Here is a 19,093-nt window from a genome sequence, read left to right on the forward strand (position 1 = left end):
GCGGATCAATTGCAAAGTTTAACCATCATAGTTTTACTGCCGCTGTTACTTTTTAAAGTAACAATTCCCTAAATCCCGATGCAGAGTTGCAGTGAAAAGACAGATGTGTTTTACTCTGAAGCCTGATTTGATTGTTTTTAAAAAGCAGTTGTTTACTGTTCACGTGAAAGAGGCATGTTGAATCCCACCGAATCAATCCTGCTCGCGTTGCAAAAAGCAAAGAAAAAAAGGTGGAGGAGCTGAAGAAATGGAAAAGCCTCCTGCTTCATTTAAGTCTCATGTATGGGAGCATTTTGGCTTCCCTGTCAAACATGATGGAAGAAGGGTGGTAGACAACAAACACCATTACGGCGTGTAGGCATTGCGCCACAAGAAAGCCGTATAAATCATGGAAATACATCGAGCATGGACACTCATTTAAAGCATCATCACCCTGGTGTGTCAGTGATGGGAGCCAACTCAGACAAGAGACAACTTCTCACCGCGGCATTTAAGCAGCCCTTTGCTGCAGAATCAGATCAGACTAAAGACATCACCAAATCTATCGGGATGTTTTATGCTGCAGACATGAGGCCATACTCTGTTGTGGAAAACAAAGGGTTTAAAATATAGTGAAAGTGCTTGAGCCACGCTAGGAAATCCCCTCACGCACCCACCTCAGTATGAAGATTGAGGTGGATCTTTATGAACAGGAAAATATCCAAATTGACCACTGAAACTGCACCGTCTGTGTCCATGATCCTAACCTCTGAAAACAAGGATTCTACAATCCATGGGCCCAAGTGAGGAAGACAGCACCATCACTAGAGATGTCAAGGCTGCCATTAGAGAGGACCTGAACCCCAGATACACCCTTAATGTACAGGACTACCTTCATAGATCTACTGCACTGGATCCAAGGTTCAAGTCCCTGTCTCACCTAGACCCTGCCCTACACCGGAGGACATACAGTGATCTCACCACTGAGATTGTGGCCACCGAGGTAAAAACATAAAAGTGAATTACTTAAATAATAAATATACTGCAGTCTAATCTTAGTCTATGCTATTAGTCATCCATTTTGGATTTCGAATAATAATGGCTTTTATAAAATGTTATTGCCACAATTATAGTTCTATGAAATATGACAATAAATAATTAGTTTAATAGAGTGAGCAATTTTTTCTGCAGGGTCAAGCCACAGAGCCGACAGGAGCAGAATCAGAGGCATCATTATCCACAAAATATTTTCACCATGAAGGGGCTTTTCGGGGAGACCTTTGCGAGCAAGGACACAGGCAAGACGTTTGCCAACACCATCAAAGAGGAGGAGGCATCCTACAAGGCAGCAAGCGGCATTCCAGTGGATGATGATGATGATTCACTGGCATGGTGGAAAAGCAATGAGTGTAAATACCCTCACATTGCCATGATGGCAAGACGCTACCTGGCTGTGCCTGGCCCATCAGTTCCTTGCAAGAGGGTGTTCTCCACAGCAGGGGACATAGTGATTGCAAAGGGGCTCTACACTCTCCCCAGAAAATGTAGACATCCTCATCTTTTTGAAAAATAATTTGAAGTTATAAGCTCAGGTCTGCTTTGCTTACTTTACTCTTTTTTGATGATGTTGACAGGCAATTTTTTCATTCATTATTGTTCAAATGAAGAAGGTATCATGCCTCATATTGCACTTTAATTTAACAATTGAGTATTGAATATTTTATTTTAAGATTTTACTGAAACACTTTAAAGTTCCTTGCTTTAAGTGTTCTTTAAGTAATAAATGGAATGCAAAAGTTGTCTCCCCCTTTTTTTCTTTGATGATCCTGAAAAAAATTATCCGAACCGTGACTCAAAATCGGGATCCGATCCTTAACGTGAGTTTTGTGATCCGTTGCACCACTAGTTACAACACTTACTACAGAGTTCCAAACTTCCTCTGGAAGCAACAACAGCACAAGAACTGTTCGTTGGGAGCTTCATGAAATGGGTTTCCATTGCCGAGCAGCCGCACACAAGCCTAAGACCAACATGCGGAATCCTAAGCTTTGGCTGGAGTGGTGTAAAGCTCACCGCCATTGGACTCTGGAGCAGTGGAAACACGTTCTTTAGCAGTCTAACGGACTAATCTGGGTTTGGCGGATGCCAGGAGAACGCTACCTGCCCCAATGCATAGTGCCAACTGTAAAGTTTGGTGGAGGAGGAATAACGGTCTAAGACTGTTTTTCATGGTTCGGTATAGGCCCCTTTGTTCCAGTGAAGTGAAATCTTAATGCTACAGCATACAATGACATTCTAGACAATGCTGTGCTTCTAACTGTTGCAACAGTTTGGGGAAGGCCCTTTCCTGTTTCAGCATGACAATGTCCCTAATCGCCCAACCTCACGAATGCTTCTGGCTGAATGGAAGCAAGTCCAAGCAGCAATGTTCCAACATCTAGTGGAAAGAAAGCCTCCACTCTTCTTGGAAGAGCAGCAAGGGGGGGGACCAACTCTATATTATTGCCCATGATTTTAGAATAAGATGTCCGATGAGCAGGTGTCCACATACACTATATGACCAAAAGTATACACACACAGCGCCTTTAGAAAGTATTCATACCCCTTTTTCCACATTTTGTTGTGGTACAGCCTGAATTTAAAATGTAGATTTAGTGTCACTCGCCTACACACCAAACCCAATAATGTCAAAGTTGAATTGTTTTTAATGAATTAAAAATGAAAAGCATAAATGTCGAGTCAATAAGTAGTCAACCCCTTTTATGGCAAGCCTAAATAAGTTCACCTCCGTACCTTCAGGCTCTGATCAGTCCCTACACCCAAAGAAGGGCACTGCGTTCATCCACCTCTGGCCTGCTCGCCTCCCTACCTCTGCGGAAGCACAGTTCCCGCTCAGCCCAGTCAAAACTGTTCGCTGCTCTGGCACCCCAATGGTGGAACAAGCTCCCTCACGACGCCAGGACAGCGGAGTCAATCACCACCTTCCGGAGACACCTGAAACCCCACCTCTTTAAGGAATACCTGGGATAGGATAAAGTAATCCTTCTAACCCACCCACCCACCCTACCCCCCCAAAAAAGATATAGATGCACTACTGTAAAGTGGTTGTTCCACTGGTTATCATAAGGTGAATGCACCAATTTGTAAGTCGCTCTGGGTAAGAGCGTCTGCTAAATGACGTAAATGTAATCTCTGTACCATAAAGACAATTATCTGTAAGGTCCCTCCGTTGAGCAGTAAATCACAAACACAGATTAAACCACAAAGACCAGGAAGGTTTTCCAATGCATCGTAAGGAAGGGCACCTATTGGTAGATGGGTAAAAGAAATATAAAAGCAGACATTGAATATGGTAAAGTTGTTATTAATTACACTTTGGATGGTGTATCAATATACCCAGTCACTAGAAAGATACAGGCATCGTTCCTAACTCAGTTGCCAGAGAGGAAGGAAACTGCTCAGGGATTTCACCATGAGATCAATGGTGGCTGTAAAACAGTTACAGAGTTCAATGGATGTGATAGAAGAAAACTGAGGATGGCTCAACGTTGTAGCTACTCCACAATACTAACCTAAATGGCAGGGTGAAAAGAAAAAAAACGCCTGTAGAATTTAAAAACAAATCCAAAACATGCATCCGGTTTGCAATGTAGTGTAACTCAAATACATTTGTTAGTAGTCAAGGAAAATATTACTAGCAGGTTGTGTATCACAGCTGGCCTGGTACATTGTTTACTGCCTTCATTCGGGATGCACCATTTTAGTGTCAATGACTTGATATTTTGGACAAAAACTGACAAATGTAACTAAGGCTGGGAATGTCAACACAATCAAACTAGCAAGGGTAATGATCACAAGTCAGTCATAACGTTGCTAATAGGCTTGCGCATCCATTTATGTAGCAAGCTAAAAACACAGAGCCTAACTTTAGCTAGATAGCTAGCTGCTACGAGGATGTCATGTAATTGGAGGGGGTGAGTGACAGAATTTTCCCCCCTCATATTTTTTGGTGGCTAAACACAGCAAGATGCAGGTGTCATTTGGTTAGCAAGCAAGAACTTGAACATTATCCAATTAGCATATCTCTTGCCTTCACAAATTCACTCTGCTATCTACTCCGATTTCAGAGCACTCTTGTCTGAGTGTGCCAGAGCGCAGAATAACTGATGAATTTACAAACGTGCAACACCCGCTGAATATGACTGGTGTCAGTAAACGTAGGCACAAAAAATGTTAGTCATGAACGCTCTAGATAAGATGTAAACAGCCTAGCTAACCAGCTCTGCTAGGGCAGGTAAAATGGTCAGAGTGAGGTGTTCGCTCATTTGTGTCTGGAAGTGGCTAGCTTGAACTTTAACCAGTCAGCTTCGGTGGTTGGTTGGGACAAGGATGCATTGGCAGGCAAGCTGCAGAAGGACGAGTAGGCTAGAATTCCCCATTGTTTATCAGTGAAATTTTGATGGCCAACTAGCTGCAAAAGATTGAGAGGGTTTAGCTGATGTTCCTTTGTTAGATTTAATCATCACATCTTGCTCTGGCTAGCATTAGTTACTTATCTTGTTGATGTGCATAACCGAGGGAGAGAGCCTACCTTTTCATGGTTGTTTGATCAATAGGACTAAAGTTCACAAATATAAGAGGACTCCCGTGGTATTGACAGATCGGCAGAAATACATTGAGGTGTATTTTGGCGAATGCTTTCTAATGATCTAAAGTCGCATTGTTGCAACTGCGTGTAAACACACAGTCCACTTCAAAGTGAATGATGGTAGGCCTGTGTGGCAAATAGCTTGTTTGCATAAAGGCCTACTGCAGCTCTGATCGGTCCTGGCCAAGACAGATATTTTTATTTATGGCAGTGTCTATTAATTGGCCAAACGCAAGGATGCTTTCCCACTCTATATTGCTATAGAATTTTCACAAATGCCTTTAGTATACAAAATCACCAAATATTCCAAAAATGTATGAAAATGACTGTCGCTTTTTAAAGTGTAATATTCTTCCTGGGGGAGTATATGAAGAGATTTTAATAAGATTAAATGCTGCAAAATGCTGTCAGTTCCACTTAGTTACCTGAGGTAGACCTTCAAGGTTTATGTGGGTAAATGTAATTGTTAACAATAGCGAAACCGGCATTGTGACGCAGAACAATTGTCTCGGAATAGAATGTTCGGAATGAGTGTTGGTGCCACCGCGCTCAATAGAACTAATAAGAGTTGACAGGGTGAAAAATATCCTAAAATATGGCCTGCTTTTTCGCGATTACTTCGAAACTACGGCAAGCAGTTGGGACATACGGTAATATTATGAAACTGGGCTCGGCTCCATGGCAGATGCAATGAACTAGTATAAAAAAAAGCTTTGTTAAAAATGTCGTGCCCAGCCTACTCTAGTCTCCTGTTAATCCGACGTCTAGAATTTGAGCTAGGAAGGCGCAACAAATACCACGATTTAAAAATTCAATTGTTAACGACCCTGTTAAAATCCGGTGAGGTTCTCGGTAATGGACGGCTCATGGCGAAAAAGTGTGTTGTGTAACTACAAGTTGATTTGCTTATGTATCGATACTAGTGTCATAGCGGTTTAGATATATTAACGTTAGAGATTTGAATTCGACAACACCATCGTCGCGTCAAACAGGTTGTCAACTATCTTCCGACCTATTTTCCGTAAACAGGAGCTTTAACATGGAAATATGGCCGTGTCGGAACCCTAACCCTGTAACTTTGTTTTTTGGGAAATGATTTCTCGACCATATGAAACATACGTCACCGATGTTTACAAAACCATACCGTAAACAATGCGTGTTAACGCGTTTAATTAGCGCGGGCGTCGGGAATCTACGACTCTCACGGCCAGAAGATACGAGTCAATTGGCGCTAAAGGTAACGTTAGTTAGCACATAATACCCCCATTCATAGACGCTGCTATCTAAGTTAGGTAAATTGCTATCACGCCGTAATAGCTAGCTACCTTTTTGCTAGCTAGCTACCTAGCTAGCGTGTTTGGAAACATGTTACAGTTGAGTTGACTTACAGGAAGTTTTGCATTGTGATGCGAATTATGGATCCTTCGACAAATCCAGACACCTGTCCATCTCCAACGGTACCAGAGGACGAACCTGCTCCATTATTTGAAGGTTGTGTGTTCGTTACGTTACTTATTCGTTTTTTCTTGCCCGCAGAAGCCATGATGCTGACTTAAAACTTTGAAGATGTGCTAGCAGTCTTTCAGTGGAATTCGCGCGCCCAGTATGGACGGTTGTCGATTGATGATTGGACAAGGTGGGTCACGTGCAGCGTAGTTCACCATGAAAACAACATGCAGCTCATGTCCACTAGGTGTCAGTAACGCCCTATGTTTCATGCCTACAGCAAAGAGAGTTCATTACAGTAATGAAGTATCTTTGTCTTCCAGATAGTGGCAGTCAGAATACAGTAAGAGGTGCACCAATACTAAATATTCTTAAAATATTAGCTATAGTTCTATAAAATGTGCCAATACTCTTGTAGACCTTTAAAAATGATGACAAAGTCATAAAACAAAAGCATGCTTTGTTTTTGCTGATCATGTAGTGTTGTCATGTTGTGTTGCTACCATGCTGTGTTGTCATGTGTTGCTGCCTTGCTATGTTGTTTTATTAGGTCTCTCTTTATGTAGTGTTGTCTCTTTTGTCATGATGTGTGTTTTGTCCTATATTTATATTTTATAAAAAAAAATGTTTATCCCAGCCCCTGTCCTTTTGCCTTTTGGTGGGCCGTCATTGTAAATAAGAATTTGTTCTTAACTGACTTGCCTAGTTAAATAAAAAATGTAATAAATAAGATCAAGACAAGGACACGCATGTTGAATAAGCATCCGTCTTTATTTCAGCATTAATCTAATGCATATTATTTTGAATACAACACAGCCTCTATTGCTGGGAAAATGTTGACTGACTACTACCAGTTTCTCTACAAAGAGCAAGTAGGGTCAGGTGTGACTGATAATTAAAAATGTGTACAGTGATATCATTTGATTGGTTGTAAATGCAGAATCTCTTTTACTCAATTCAAGGCATTTTTTGTTTGACCCCAATATGTGCAAAAGGATTCGGTGCTATTAGTACACCGGCAAAATAAAATGTAAAAATATGTTTGTGTACATTTTTGTCCGTATGTGCAGCATAGTATTGATGCATGCATTTTATTCAGCACTCTTCCTGTCCTCTGGTCCTTCACTCAATGTCATTTGAGTTTCCTGGGGAATGGGTCATTTTGACTTCAATATCTGTGGACGAAAAATAAAATGAGCCATGAGTTGAAAGATTGCACAAAGCAAAACAATTCAACACAATCCATGTTTGTAGAGGTTGTATAACATTAATAGGGCAACAGATACCTGGGCATGGTCCACTTTCAAACACAATGTCATCGATGGCTATGTCACTCCTTATTGAGGAACCCCTGATGGCCTCAAAAACAACCTAGATCAATAGGAGAAAAAGGACAACAAATGATGCTCAATAAAAACGTATTTAGCCTGAGCACATGTGAATAGGACTGGGTGCTATAATTCTTCAAATCGTTGCCTGAATATATTGTTGTAATTTGGGGTTGGTGGGTAGAGGAGAAGTGAAGTTTTTCACCACTTGCCTGATGCTGTTGGTCACTCTGGTATTCCACAGTTGCTTTCAGCCAGGTGATGCTCTGCTCTCCAGTGTGTTTCCATAGCAACACATCCTTTCCATCCTGTCTCAGATGGATGCTAAGCTCACCTGTGCCTGAGCCGTACATCTGGTAGAAGAAACGTAGGCACTGAGGACCACTGGATCCCCTCAGAGGACTGGAGAGTAACCGGGCATTCTGACCAGGCAGCATGTTAGACGCCTCAATGTGCATGTAGTACCCTAACAGAGTTTCACAGGGTCAAATTCCAACTATCACAGTATAACATGGAAACAGACTACAATGATGTCACAATTACTCTTTTTAAGGAATGTTAAAGGGCATTGGATACTCACCGACTCCTGTGGTGTGATCTCCCTTCGGCCCGGTGTAGGAGGTAGGGGTAGGCCCTCTCACCAGTACCCAGTCACCCATATCACCCTCCTTGTCTTGAATATACCCACAGTGACCCATCTCAAAGTTACAGTGCCCAGGGACAGACAGGAGTAAACCTGCAGATGGACACCCACAATTACTCTCAAGGGACAATGTGTTTATCACAGAGACACTATAACTCCCAGAGATCCTGTGGGCATCAGTGAGCGGGAAGTTACCTGCTGTAAGATCACAGTCCCCGAGGCTCACACTGATGTCATCCAGAGCAACTGAACCACAGTCCCAGAAGTTTGTACATGTGCTGACAAACACCACCTGGACAGCAGGGGCAAAGTCTTCAACAACATACATTCTCAGAGGATATGGCTTCTGAAAAAATGTAACTGCATAATGCATTTGCAGACAGAGTTACACCTATTTAATTAACTGTGATAGGGTAATGTTTAGATTTTGAACAAATAATGCATGTTTTATCAGGGCAAAAGAGTTTACAAAGAAAAACCAGTGAGGAGAATCTCTGACTACTGAATTCGGCATCCTGTTTCATTTTATGTGAAACGTATTTAACCTTGTCTAACTGCTGCTGCTTACAAAGCTGGAGCCAAACCAAAGGACTGAGAATAAAAAAATATGTGAAAGATATGAGCTATGTAACGCTGAACAAACTTCAAAGCCCCCAACACAACAGTTTCAGTTACAGTGGGGGGGAAAAGTATTTGATCCCCTGCTGATTTTGTACGTTTTCCCACTGATAAAGAAAGGATCCGTCTATAATTTTAATGGTAGGTTTATTTGAACAGTGAGAGACAGAATAACAACAAAAAAATCCAGAAAAATGCATGTAAAAAATGTTATAAATTGATTTGCATTTTAATGAGGGAAATAAGTATTTGACCCCCTCTCAATCAGAAAGATTTCTGGCTCCCAGGTGTCTTTTATACAGGAGCACACTCTTAAAGGGAGTGCTCCTAACCGCAGCTTGTTACCTGTAAAAAAGACACATTTCCACAGAAGCAATCAGTCAATCAGATTCCAAACTCTCCACCATGGCCAAGACCAAAGAGCTCTCCAAGGATGTCAGGGACAAGATTGTAGACCTACACAAGGCTGGAATGGGTTACAAGACCATCGCCAAGCAGCTTTGTGAGAAGGTGACAACATTTGGTGCGATTATTCGCAAATGGAAGAAACACAAAAGAATTGTCAATATCCCTCAGCCTGGGGCTCCATGCAAGATCTCACCTCGTGGGGTTGCAATGATCATGAGAACGGTGAGGAATCAGCCCAGAACTACACGGGAGGATCTTGTCAATGATCTCAAGGCAGCTGGGACCATTGTCACCAAGAAAACAATTGGTAACACACTACGCCGTGAAGGACTGAAATCCTGCAGCGCCCGTAAGGTCCCCCTGCTCAAGAATACATATACATGCCCGTCTGAAGTTTGCCAATGAACATCTGAATGATTCAGAGGACAACTGGTGAAAGTGTTGTGGTTAGATGAGACCAAAATGGAGCTCTTTGGCATCAACTCAACTTGCCGTGTTTGGAGGAGGAGGAATGCTGCCTATGACCCCAAGAACACCATTTCCACTGTCAAACATGGAGGTGGAAACATTATGCTTTGGGGTGTTTTTCTGCTAAGGGGACAGGACAACTTCACCGCATCAAAGGGACGATGGACGGGGCCACGTACCGTCAAATCTTGGGTGAGAACCTCCTTCCCTCAGCCAGGGCATTGAAAATGGGTCGTGGATGGGTATTCCAGCATGACAATGACCCAAAACACACGGCCAAGGCAACAAAGGAGTAGCTCAAGAAGAAGCACATTAAGGTCCTGGAGTGGCCTAGCCAGTCTCCAGATCTTAATCCCATAGAAAATCTGTGGAGGGAGCTGAAGGTTCGAGTTGCCAAACGTCAGCCTCGAAACCTTAATGACTTGGAGAAGATCTGTAAAGAGGAGTGGGACAAAATCCCTCCTGAGATGTGTGCAAACCTGGTGGCAAACTACAAGAAACGTCTGACCTCTGTGATTGCCAACAAGGTTTTTTTCCACCAAGTACTAAGTCATGTTTTGCAGAGGGGTCAAATACTTATTTCCCTCATTAAAATGGAAATCATTTTCTAACATTTTTGACATGCGTTTTTCTGGATTGTTTTGTTGTTATTCTGTCTCTCACTGTTCCTATAAACCTACCATTAAAATTATACACTGATCATTTCTTTGTAAGTGGGCAAACGTACAAAATCAGCAGGGGATCAAATACTTTTTCCCCCACTACATATAAAACATTATAGGCAGGGCATGCACAGGATATCAATTGTGACGAGGAATGAAAACAACTGACTAACTAAAGAGGGAATTAACCCTCTACTGGGGTTAATTAACCCTCTACTGCACATCATTGCCCTCAGGCATTATTTTCAAATTCATGACAATATGTGATATCATGTCTGCAAAAGTTCCAATGAGATGCAGAAGTTGGTGTGATGTCTCAATTGGGGCAGGGGCCTTCTTTTAGGAAGCAGAGCGATGTGAGTGCATGGTGTGAGCAATAAATTTCATTATTTTGCATGTTTAAATAGAGAGAACTTGACAATAAAAACATATGTCCTTGTGTAGGGACCTCTAAATTAGCATATTTGATAGGTTTTGAACATATTTTGTTTTTATATATATTCAAAATATTTGCAACGTTGTGCAGTTAGGCTAATTTTCAGGGCAATATCATGCTCAATAAAGTTATGTAAAATTATGGCCTTGGTCAATGTTTTTTCCAACATATCTACTGATATTCACAGGCAATGGGGCAATGGACACAGGGACATTCTCTCAGTGAAAGTAGCCTAATCGAAGAGTTAGAATCATACCATCTGACAGTGTGGGGGGGGGGGGGGGGGGGGGGGGGGGTCTGTCGCCTAAGTGACAGCCAGGAATAATGGACCCCAGAATCAGGTTAGAGAGGAAATATCAGATTTTCCTTGGTGTTTTAGTACCCTTATGGCACAGCGTTTCTGGGTGTGGGGGGGTAAAAGGTTTTTTAAAATTCTTATATTGATACATTATCAGAAAGCCTAAATCTTCCAAAAAATAAGATGGAACATATATATATTTTTTAAACCAAAATGTGTGCATTAGAGGGTTAATATATTTTAATACATTTTACCTTTGCAGCCTGTGGACTCTGGAAGGTGATGTCCGTTGCTATCCAAACACCTCTGGACTTGTCGTTCTGGGTCCATATCCTGTCCTGTGTGATTCCACTCTGATCCTGAAGGTAAACGGTGAGAGCCTGGTCTGTCTGTTGGAATCCACGGAGAGAGTAGTGGAACCTCAGACAGTACTTCATGTTGCCGGGCAGAGGAGGCCCGAGCAGGCGGCTAATATAGCCAGCACGTGGACTCAGCCGAGAGTGAGCTAGAAGAAAGGACCCTGTGGGGAGAGAAATAACTCTTATTATTGTCTTTGGCAGCTCTGTTCCCTGTCTATCGTTTTGCTATGGAACATTTTCACTTTGCACCAGGCACTGGTCTTTCTGACACCTGAAACGCTTCAGGTTTTAACCAAAGTCAAATTGAATGCATTGCAAATGGTCAGCAGGAGCAGCTAGAGAAACAATCTCGTGTTTACTCATTGCGCTTCTCGTATCTTTGTGTGATCAACATTGTATCATCTCTGACCTGCCCCTGTTGTGTGGTCCCCAGTCCTGTAGATGTTGGGCTTGACTGACACTCTCTTCCATGGGGATCCTTCCATCTGATCCTGGGTGTAGTGGCAGAAACCCACCTCAAAGTCACAGTTGGCAATGGAGGGATCAAATGTTGGCTCTGTAGCACAGATGGGACACATTAGGACGCTGCAGCCCAATACTCTTTAACATAATGCTTTTCTCCTCTTTTACCTTTTAACTCCATCCATATCTGTCATGAGAGTTAATGTAAAGTAAAATGTAAATCTACTGTGTGATGGAAACAGGAGGAGAGGGACCAAACAGACCCACCTGTCTCTGCACTACAGAACTCAGGAGAGAAGGCGATATCATCGAGTGCCACGTGACCCCCCCTCGGGCTGTTGAAGGTGACTTCAAACACCACCTGGAGAGAGCAGGTGTACACATACAATCACACTCATCGAACATCCGCAGATCAGGCCAACACATGAAGAAGTGAACATGCTGCTCACTGTACTCAGTATTCAATCAGAATGTAAATCCAATGTGCACTCCTTGTGAAAACATCTGCACCCCACTGACCTGCAGAGGGAACGGGGCCTTGATGTCCACCTGCACAGGTATCCACTCCAAGGTGGTAGCAGTCCAGTCATTGAGGTTCTGGTCCTCTGGGTCTGCTCTCCACAGCTCCTGGTACTGGCCTGCCTGGTCCCTGGTGTAGACAGAGAACAGGTTCCCTCGCTCCTCTCCCCGCTGGTACTGGAAGCTTAGGCAGCCCGACATGGGCACCGTTGTCATAGCAGACACCAGTTTGGCTACCTCCTGGAATGTCTTGGCGTACACAGAATCCACATACATGTAGTGACCTGGGAGGGGAGGGCAATGGCAGTTTTGATTTTCAACTTGAAGCCATTATGGATGATACCAAACAAACTTTCTAGATTCTATTGCCCGTTGTACTTCCTCAAGCTACAATATTTTGGAATTCTGCTGCCATATGAAAAAACAAAAAATAGATTTGTGAACTTAGCAGGAGGCCAGTTGAGTGTCCCCTGCTGAATGTACGAAATGCCGTTGTTCTGTTGAATGTTAATACTGTATTGAGTTATTTGTTTTGGTTCTTGTTCATTTTGGCTGTGTCATTTGCTTGTGGCCTGTGTTGAGCAGTTGTATATTCTTTTTGAGTGTTGAGCTGCGATATCTGCTATACATCGACTAGCATTTAAATGTGTGAGTTGCTAAGGCTTCACCTGCTCCGCTGTGCTGTGTGTGGACGTAAGGTATGTTACTCTGAGTGTCCCGGGCAGCTCCTCCTCCCCTGTACCAGTTGACATTGGTGTTCCACTGGTTTCTGTAGCCACAAAGGTGGGACTCCTCGTAGTCACACTCTTGAGACAACAGGACAGTAAACCATTAATACAACACTTCACTGTGAGGAAGCGGACCGAGGGACCTCTCTCATTAAAACCTTCTTGTTATATTTTATTATAGTAAATAGAGCAAGTTAAACAGGCAGATGATAAAATGAGTAAAAGAGGAAAGCACATACATTATATATCATTAACATTTCATATACACTAGATAAAATATAAATGTGACTATTGTAATGTTATTGTCACATAATGAACATGTTTTGTTGGATGAAAAGTGATGAATGAGTCATTATGTTGTCATCATGCGTGTGTGTGTGCATTCATGCGTACCTGTGTGTGTTTGTGCATGATGTCAGTCACTTTCAAAATCTTACAAATCTCGAGGGTATTTGATATGGGTGTGACTCACTGACCTAAGCAGTATCCAGGGTTGATGCGTATCTCAAAGATGGCCACACTACTGCCTTTGTTCTCACCAGGTCTGCCGTCAATGGCAATCTGATGGGAAACACATGTTCAGTAATAGCCCTCAATCGGTAATGAATGAGGAGGGGATATGAAGGTATTGTACAGTATGTCTGTGCCCCATTATGTTGGGTGGGAATGTACGACATATCGACTATACCACCATAGGCTAATGGCACAGTTCCCAGCTCCCAAGTGAGTGTAGCTAAGGCAGGTCCCCCCAGGCAGGTTCAAGGTCAAGTGCATGGTTAGTTACTGTAATGCTCGTGCCTGACTGCCTGTGTGCAGTGCATGTTTCTATCATGCTCCCTTATTTCTATCAAACCAGTCGGGTTGAGTGCAGCAGGAAGCACCTTTAAGATGTCACATGCAAAACATAGCAGCAGTTATCAGACCAGACCGGAGATTGAACAGCAGATACAGTACATGCATGTCATTTCATGTTTGGACTTATCAATGTTTATCTTTTGGGGGGCTCTTTAGAATATTTTCAAGGCCCCATTCCTCCACCTAAGTGTGGCAGTGTTTATATTAGCCCATACATTTTAACAGTGTGTATGTGCCTCCCATGTTCCTGAGGGTGTGTTGTTTACCCTGTACGGCTCGGTGCTGTTCTGGAGGTCAATGCTGGAGATGAGCCAGCTGTCGGAGGCAGTCTGGGTGCTCCACAGGGCCCGGTCGAAGCTCTCGCCCTCTCTGCGCTGTTGGACCTGCAGAAAGCCCGATCCGGAAAGTTGGTACACCAGCCTCAGACAGCTCCAGTCCTCCTGCTCCATGGATGGGCCCAGCAGAACTGCCCTGCCCTCCCCCTCTGACCTCTCCTCTCCCTCTGACCTGTCTTCCTGCCCATCCTGGTCCTCTAGGCCTGGGTCCACTGAGATGAAAGACCCTGAGAACAGAGAAACAGATTGAATAGATGTTCTATGAAAAGAGCAAGAGAGGAAGAGAGTATAACAGGACCTACTTAATCCATTGTCATTAGGCTTTTTTTCAAAGGATGCCTAGGGTGACAGTGGCAGGGAAGGATGGATGAAAAAAGGAAGAGAGGAACCAGATGATGAAGAGGAAGGAGGGTGGACGGTCTGCCACAACAGGACACAAGTAATAGACAAAAACAGGAAGAGACACATTCTGCTTAAAGTTACCATATAGTAGTCCCTGTCTTTTAAGGTAAACATAATGATTACATATAGTAGTCCCTGTCTTAAGGCAAACATAATGATTACATATAGTAGTCCCTGTCTTAAGGCAAACATAATGATTACATATAGTAGTCCCTGTCTTAAGGCAAACATAATGATTACATATAGTAGTCCCTGTCTTAAGGCAAACATAATGATTACATATAGTAGTCCCTTTCTTAAGGCAAACATAATGATTACATATAGTAGTCCCTGTCTTAAGGCAAACATAATGATTACATATAGTAGTCCCTTTCTTAAGGCAAACATAATGATTACATATAGTAGTCCCTGTCTTAAGGCAAACATAATGATTACATATAGTAGTCCCTGTCTTAAGGCAAACATAATGATTACATATAGTAGTCCCTTTCTTAAGGCAAACATAATGATTACATATAGTAGTCCCTGTCTTAAGGCAAACATAATGATTACATATAGTAGTCCCTTTCTTAAGGCAAACATAATGATTACATATAGTAGTCCCTGTCTTAAGGCAAACATAATGATTACATATAGTAGTCCCTTTCTTAAGGCAAACATAATGATTGCATATAGTAGTCCCTTTCTTAAGGCAAACATAATGATTACATATAGTAGTCCCTGTCTTAAGGCAAACATAATGATTACATATAGTAGTCCCTTTCTTAAGGCAAACATAATGATTGCATATAGTAGTCCCTTTCTTAAGGCAAACATAATGATTACATATAGTAGTCCCTGTCTTAAGGCAAACATAATGATTGCATATAGCAGGTGTCATAAAAAAATCTAATCTGCATTCTTATGTGTCCTTTGATCATTCTGGGATATAATAGTACTACTAAGAACCACATCTGAGAGCTGTGAATGCCTAAATCTGTTATTTCACTGTTTCCAGATGTGTGCTGGAAACGCAGTCCAGATGGCTCTCTCTCCCCCCACTTTCTCTCCATCAGAGCAACAACTGCATAAACCACATCAACAAGTACAACAACTAGTACAACTAGGCCTACTACAGACACTACTACAGGCACTACTACAGGCACTACTACAGACACTACTACAGGCACTACTACAGGCACTACTACAGGCACTACTACAGGCACTACTACAGACACTACTACAGGCACTACTACAGACACTACTACAGGCACTACTACAGGCACTACTACAGACACTACTACAGGCACTACTACAGACACTACTACAGACACTACTACAGGCACTACTACAGTCACTACTACAGACACTACTACAGGCACTACTACAGGCACTACTACAGACACTACTACAGACACTACTACAGGCACTACTACAGACACTACTACAGGCACTACTACAGGCACTACTACAGGCACTACTACAGACACTACTACAGGAACTACTACAGACACTACTACAGGCACTACTACAGACACTACTACAGACACTACTACAGGCACTACTACAGACACTACTACAGCCACTACTACAGCCACTACTACAGGCACTACTACAGACACTACTACAGACACTACTACAGGCACTACTACAGACACTACTACAGACACTACTACAGGCACTACTACAGACACTACTACAGACACTACTACAGACACTACTACAGGCACTATTACAGACACTACTACAGGCACTACTACAGGCACTACTACAGACACTACTACAGGCACTACTCTGTATAGAAGAGAGGACAGTCTTCTCATGTTTTCAATAAGCAACAAGTATTTCAAGCACTTTAATTAAGGGGGATAACCCACTGGGCACATGCTGGTTGAATCAACGTGGTTTCCATGTAATTTCAATAAAATTGAGTTGAACCAATGTAGAATAGAAGTTGAATTGAGGTCTGTGCGCAGTGGGAAGCTACTGTATTATAGGCACTTGTCAGTGTTATTAAAGGGGATAGTCTTCAACATTTTTCAAAGTCTCCTACCATCTTTGTTGAGCGTCCAGCTTAAAAAGTTTGGGTCTGATGTGTATCCACAGGTGCTGGACTCAAAGCTACAGGAGCCTGGCAAGTGCTGGATCTGGGCTTGGACTGTGGCTGGGAGAAGAGAGAAGATGGATGAATCATACAGACACTAAAACAAGCGCCACTGCATGTATAAAAACATGCACATATTCACTGTAGATTTGTTTTCTATACTCACCAAACAGGGTGAAGAGGTAGAATGGAAGCATTGCAGTCTTAAATTAAAAAAATCCAATACCAGGAGACAAGCGGAAGTACCTTCAAACTAATGCACGAGCGATTGTGTGTCCCAACCAAAATCAAAGCCAGCCCGAGGTCCACACTGTCCGTATTTCTCTGTCTGGTCCTGTGTGTCTGTGTCTGTCAATCAATATCAATCTCTCAAGCTCACAAACTGCCAGCACACTGTACAGTCTCAGATAAGAAGACTCTGTCCAGACAGCAGTGCTGTGAGGAGGAGAGAGGGAGGGAGGGAGACTGGTAATAATCTGAACCAGACTCTTACAGAGCTCCAGAACTCTCTCTCACTTCCCTCACCTCAGATTCCCCAAGATTTTGTCTTAATTTACATTGTGGGAAGTAGCCTTTGAGGTATACTGCTTTTGTATTTATACTGAACAAAAATATAAATGCAACACTTTCAAAGGTTTTACTGAGTTACAATTCATAGAAGCAAATCAATCAATTTAAATAAATTCATTAGGCCCTAATCTATCGATTTCACATGACTGGGCAGGGGCGCATAAATGGGTGTGCCTGGGAGGGCATAGGCCCACCCACTTGGGAGCCAGGCCCACCCACTGGGGAGCCAGGCCCAGCCAATAAAAATGTGTTTTTCCCCACAAAAGTGCTTTACTACAGACAGAAATACTCCTCAGCACCACCCCTCCCCATCCTCAGACGATCCCGCAGGCGAAGAAGCCGGAGGTGGAGATCCTGAGCTGGCATGGTTACACGTGGTCTGTGGTTGTGAGGCCGGTTGGATGTTCTGGCAAATTCTCTAAAACGATGTTGGAGGCGGCTTATTGTAGAGAGATGAACATTTAATTCTCCGGCAACAACTCTGTTGGACATTCCTGCAGTCAGCATACCAGTTGCATGTTCCCTCAAGATTTGAGACATCTGTGGCATTGTGTTGTGTCAAAAATGCACATTTTAGTGGGGCCTTTTATTGTCCCAAGCACAAGGTGCACCTGTGCAATGATCATGCTGTTTAATCAGCTTCTTGATATGTCCCACCTGACAGGTGGCTGGATTATCTTGGCAAAGGAGAAATGTAAACAAATTTGTGCATTTTAGAGAAATAAGCTTTTTGTGTGAATGGAACATTTCTGGGATCTTTTATTTCAGCTCATGAAACATGGGACCAACACTTTACATTTTGCGTTTATATTTTTGTTCAGTATAATGGCAATTATTTTTATTTACTATTTTAATTTGTCTCTTATAATGCTGGTCATCACTGCAATTGTATTGATGAATAACATAGCCTATCAACATCGGTGTGTTTACCCCAGGGTATTTCTTGACCAGTCAGTCCCCAAGTAACCTCGACTCCAGCTGTTCTAGGCTGGGTTCTCCAGAACGTCAAGCACTGGCTCTCAGTTCACAAGAACATGATGTTCAGTTATGGCTCGCAACTTGTCTACTGGAAACAACATAATAATAATACAAAATACAAAACAATTTCAGCAAGTAAGACATGCTAGCAATAAAAGCTGAAACTTTTGTAAGCTGCTATTCCAGTCACGACTTCCACCGAAGTTGGTGTCACTCCTTGTTCGGGCGGCGTTCGGTGGTCGGCATCGCCGGCTTTCTAGCCACCATTGATCTACGTTTCATTGTCCATTTGTTTTGTCTTGATTGTACACACCTGGTTTCAATTACATTATTATTTATTCCCTATTTAACCCTCTGGTTCCCACATGGTTTTATTCGTTGTTATGTGTTCGCTATTTCTGTGAGCTGGAGTATTTTCCCTGCGTGGAATTATTTTGTGGTACATTTTTTTACTCAGTTCTGTGTCCTGCGCCTGACTCCATCCTACCTGCTGCACACTGACACTTGACAGAAACACGCACCTAAATATGGAGTCAGCAGGTACACCCAGTCCTCCGTTACCGGTGGAGGAGCGCATCAAGCAGCATGCGAACATGCTCCAAAATCTTGGCACAGCCATGGATCACGTGCTGCACACCATGGAGCAATGGGAGAGAGGGGGTTTTCCCACATCCCCATCCACTTCACCCCAACCCACACCGCTGTCCACCCCTCCGTCACCTGGACCCAGTGGGATTCGGCTCTCGCTCCCGAGTGCATATGATGGGACGGCTGCCGGGTGCCAGGGGTTCCTGCTCCAGTTGGAGCTCTACCTGGCGACCGTCCACCCGGCTCCCTCGGGACACGAGAGCGTGTCCGCCCTCATCTC

The 19,093-nt window shown here is 43.0% G+C and overlaps 2 protein-coding genes across 2 annotated transcripts in view; both read right to left on the bottom strand.

Annotated features, from left to right (window-relative positions):
* Positions 1-6,274, bottom strand: part of smc5 (structural maintenance of chromosomes 5) — a 30,591-nt gene extending 24,317 nt beyond the window's left edge. The window contains exon 1 of the mRNA XM_029709469.1: positions 6,016-6,274. Within this exon, the coding sequence (XP_029565329.1) occupies positions 6,016-6,170 (155 nt within the window). The 5' untranslated portion in view covers positions 6,171-6,274. The remainder of the gene's footprint in view (positions 1-6,015) is intronic.
* Positions 6,275-6,825: 551 nt separating this feature from the next.
* mamdc2b (MAM domain containing 2b) lies at positions 6,826-17,135 on the bottom strand. Its single transcript, XM_029709471.1, has 14 exons — positions 16,844-17,135; positions 16,627-16,737; positions 14,124-14,419; positions 13,479-13,563; positions 12,943-13,080; positions 12,275-12,558; positions 12,023-12,116; positions 11,703-11,849; positions 11,189-11,454; positions 8,240-8,336; positions 7,982-8,137; positions 7,614-7,867; positions 7,360-7,444; positions 6,826-7,248 (listed from the first exon to the last, which is right to left on the bottom strand). Exons 1-14 carry the CDS (start codon positions 16,872-16,874, stop codon positions 7,196-7,198), a joined length of 2,097 nt encoding a protein of 698 aa, XP_029565331.1. The 5' UTR covers positions 16,875-17,135; the 3' UTR covers positions 6,826-7,195.
* Positions 17,136-19,093: the final 1,958 nt, after the last annotated feature.

Source organism: Salmo trutta, chromosome 23 (genome assembly GCF_901001165.1).
Source record: "Salmo trutta chromosome 23, fSalTru1.1, whole genome shotgun sequence".
In the NCBI taxonomy this organism is placed as follows: domain Eukaryota; kingdom Metazoa; phylum Chordata; class Actinopteri; order Salmoniformes; family Salmonidae; genus Salmo; species Salmo trutta.

Excerpts from the sequence above, each read along its gene's own strand:
- mamdc2b (XM_029709471.1), bottom strand. The coding sequence starts at position 16,874 with ATGCTTCCATTCTACCTCTTCACCCTGTTTG. Across the intron at positions 7,868-7,981 it reads AGATCACACCACAGGAGTCG|GGTACTACATGCACATTGAG; the intron begins GTGAGTATCCAA and ends AAACTCTGTTAG. Across the intron at positions 7,249-7,359 it reads TGAAAGTGGACCATGCCCAG|ATATTGAAGTCAAAATGACC; the intron begins GTATCTGTTGCC and ends TTTCGTCCACAG.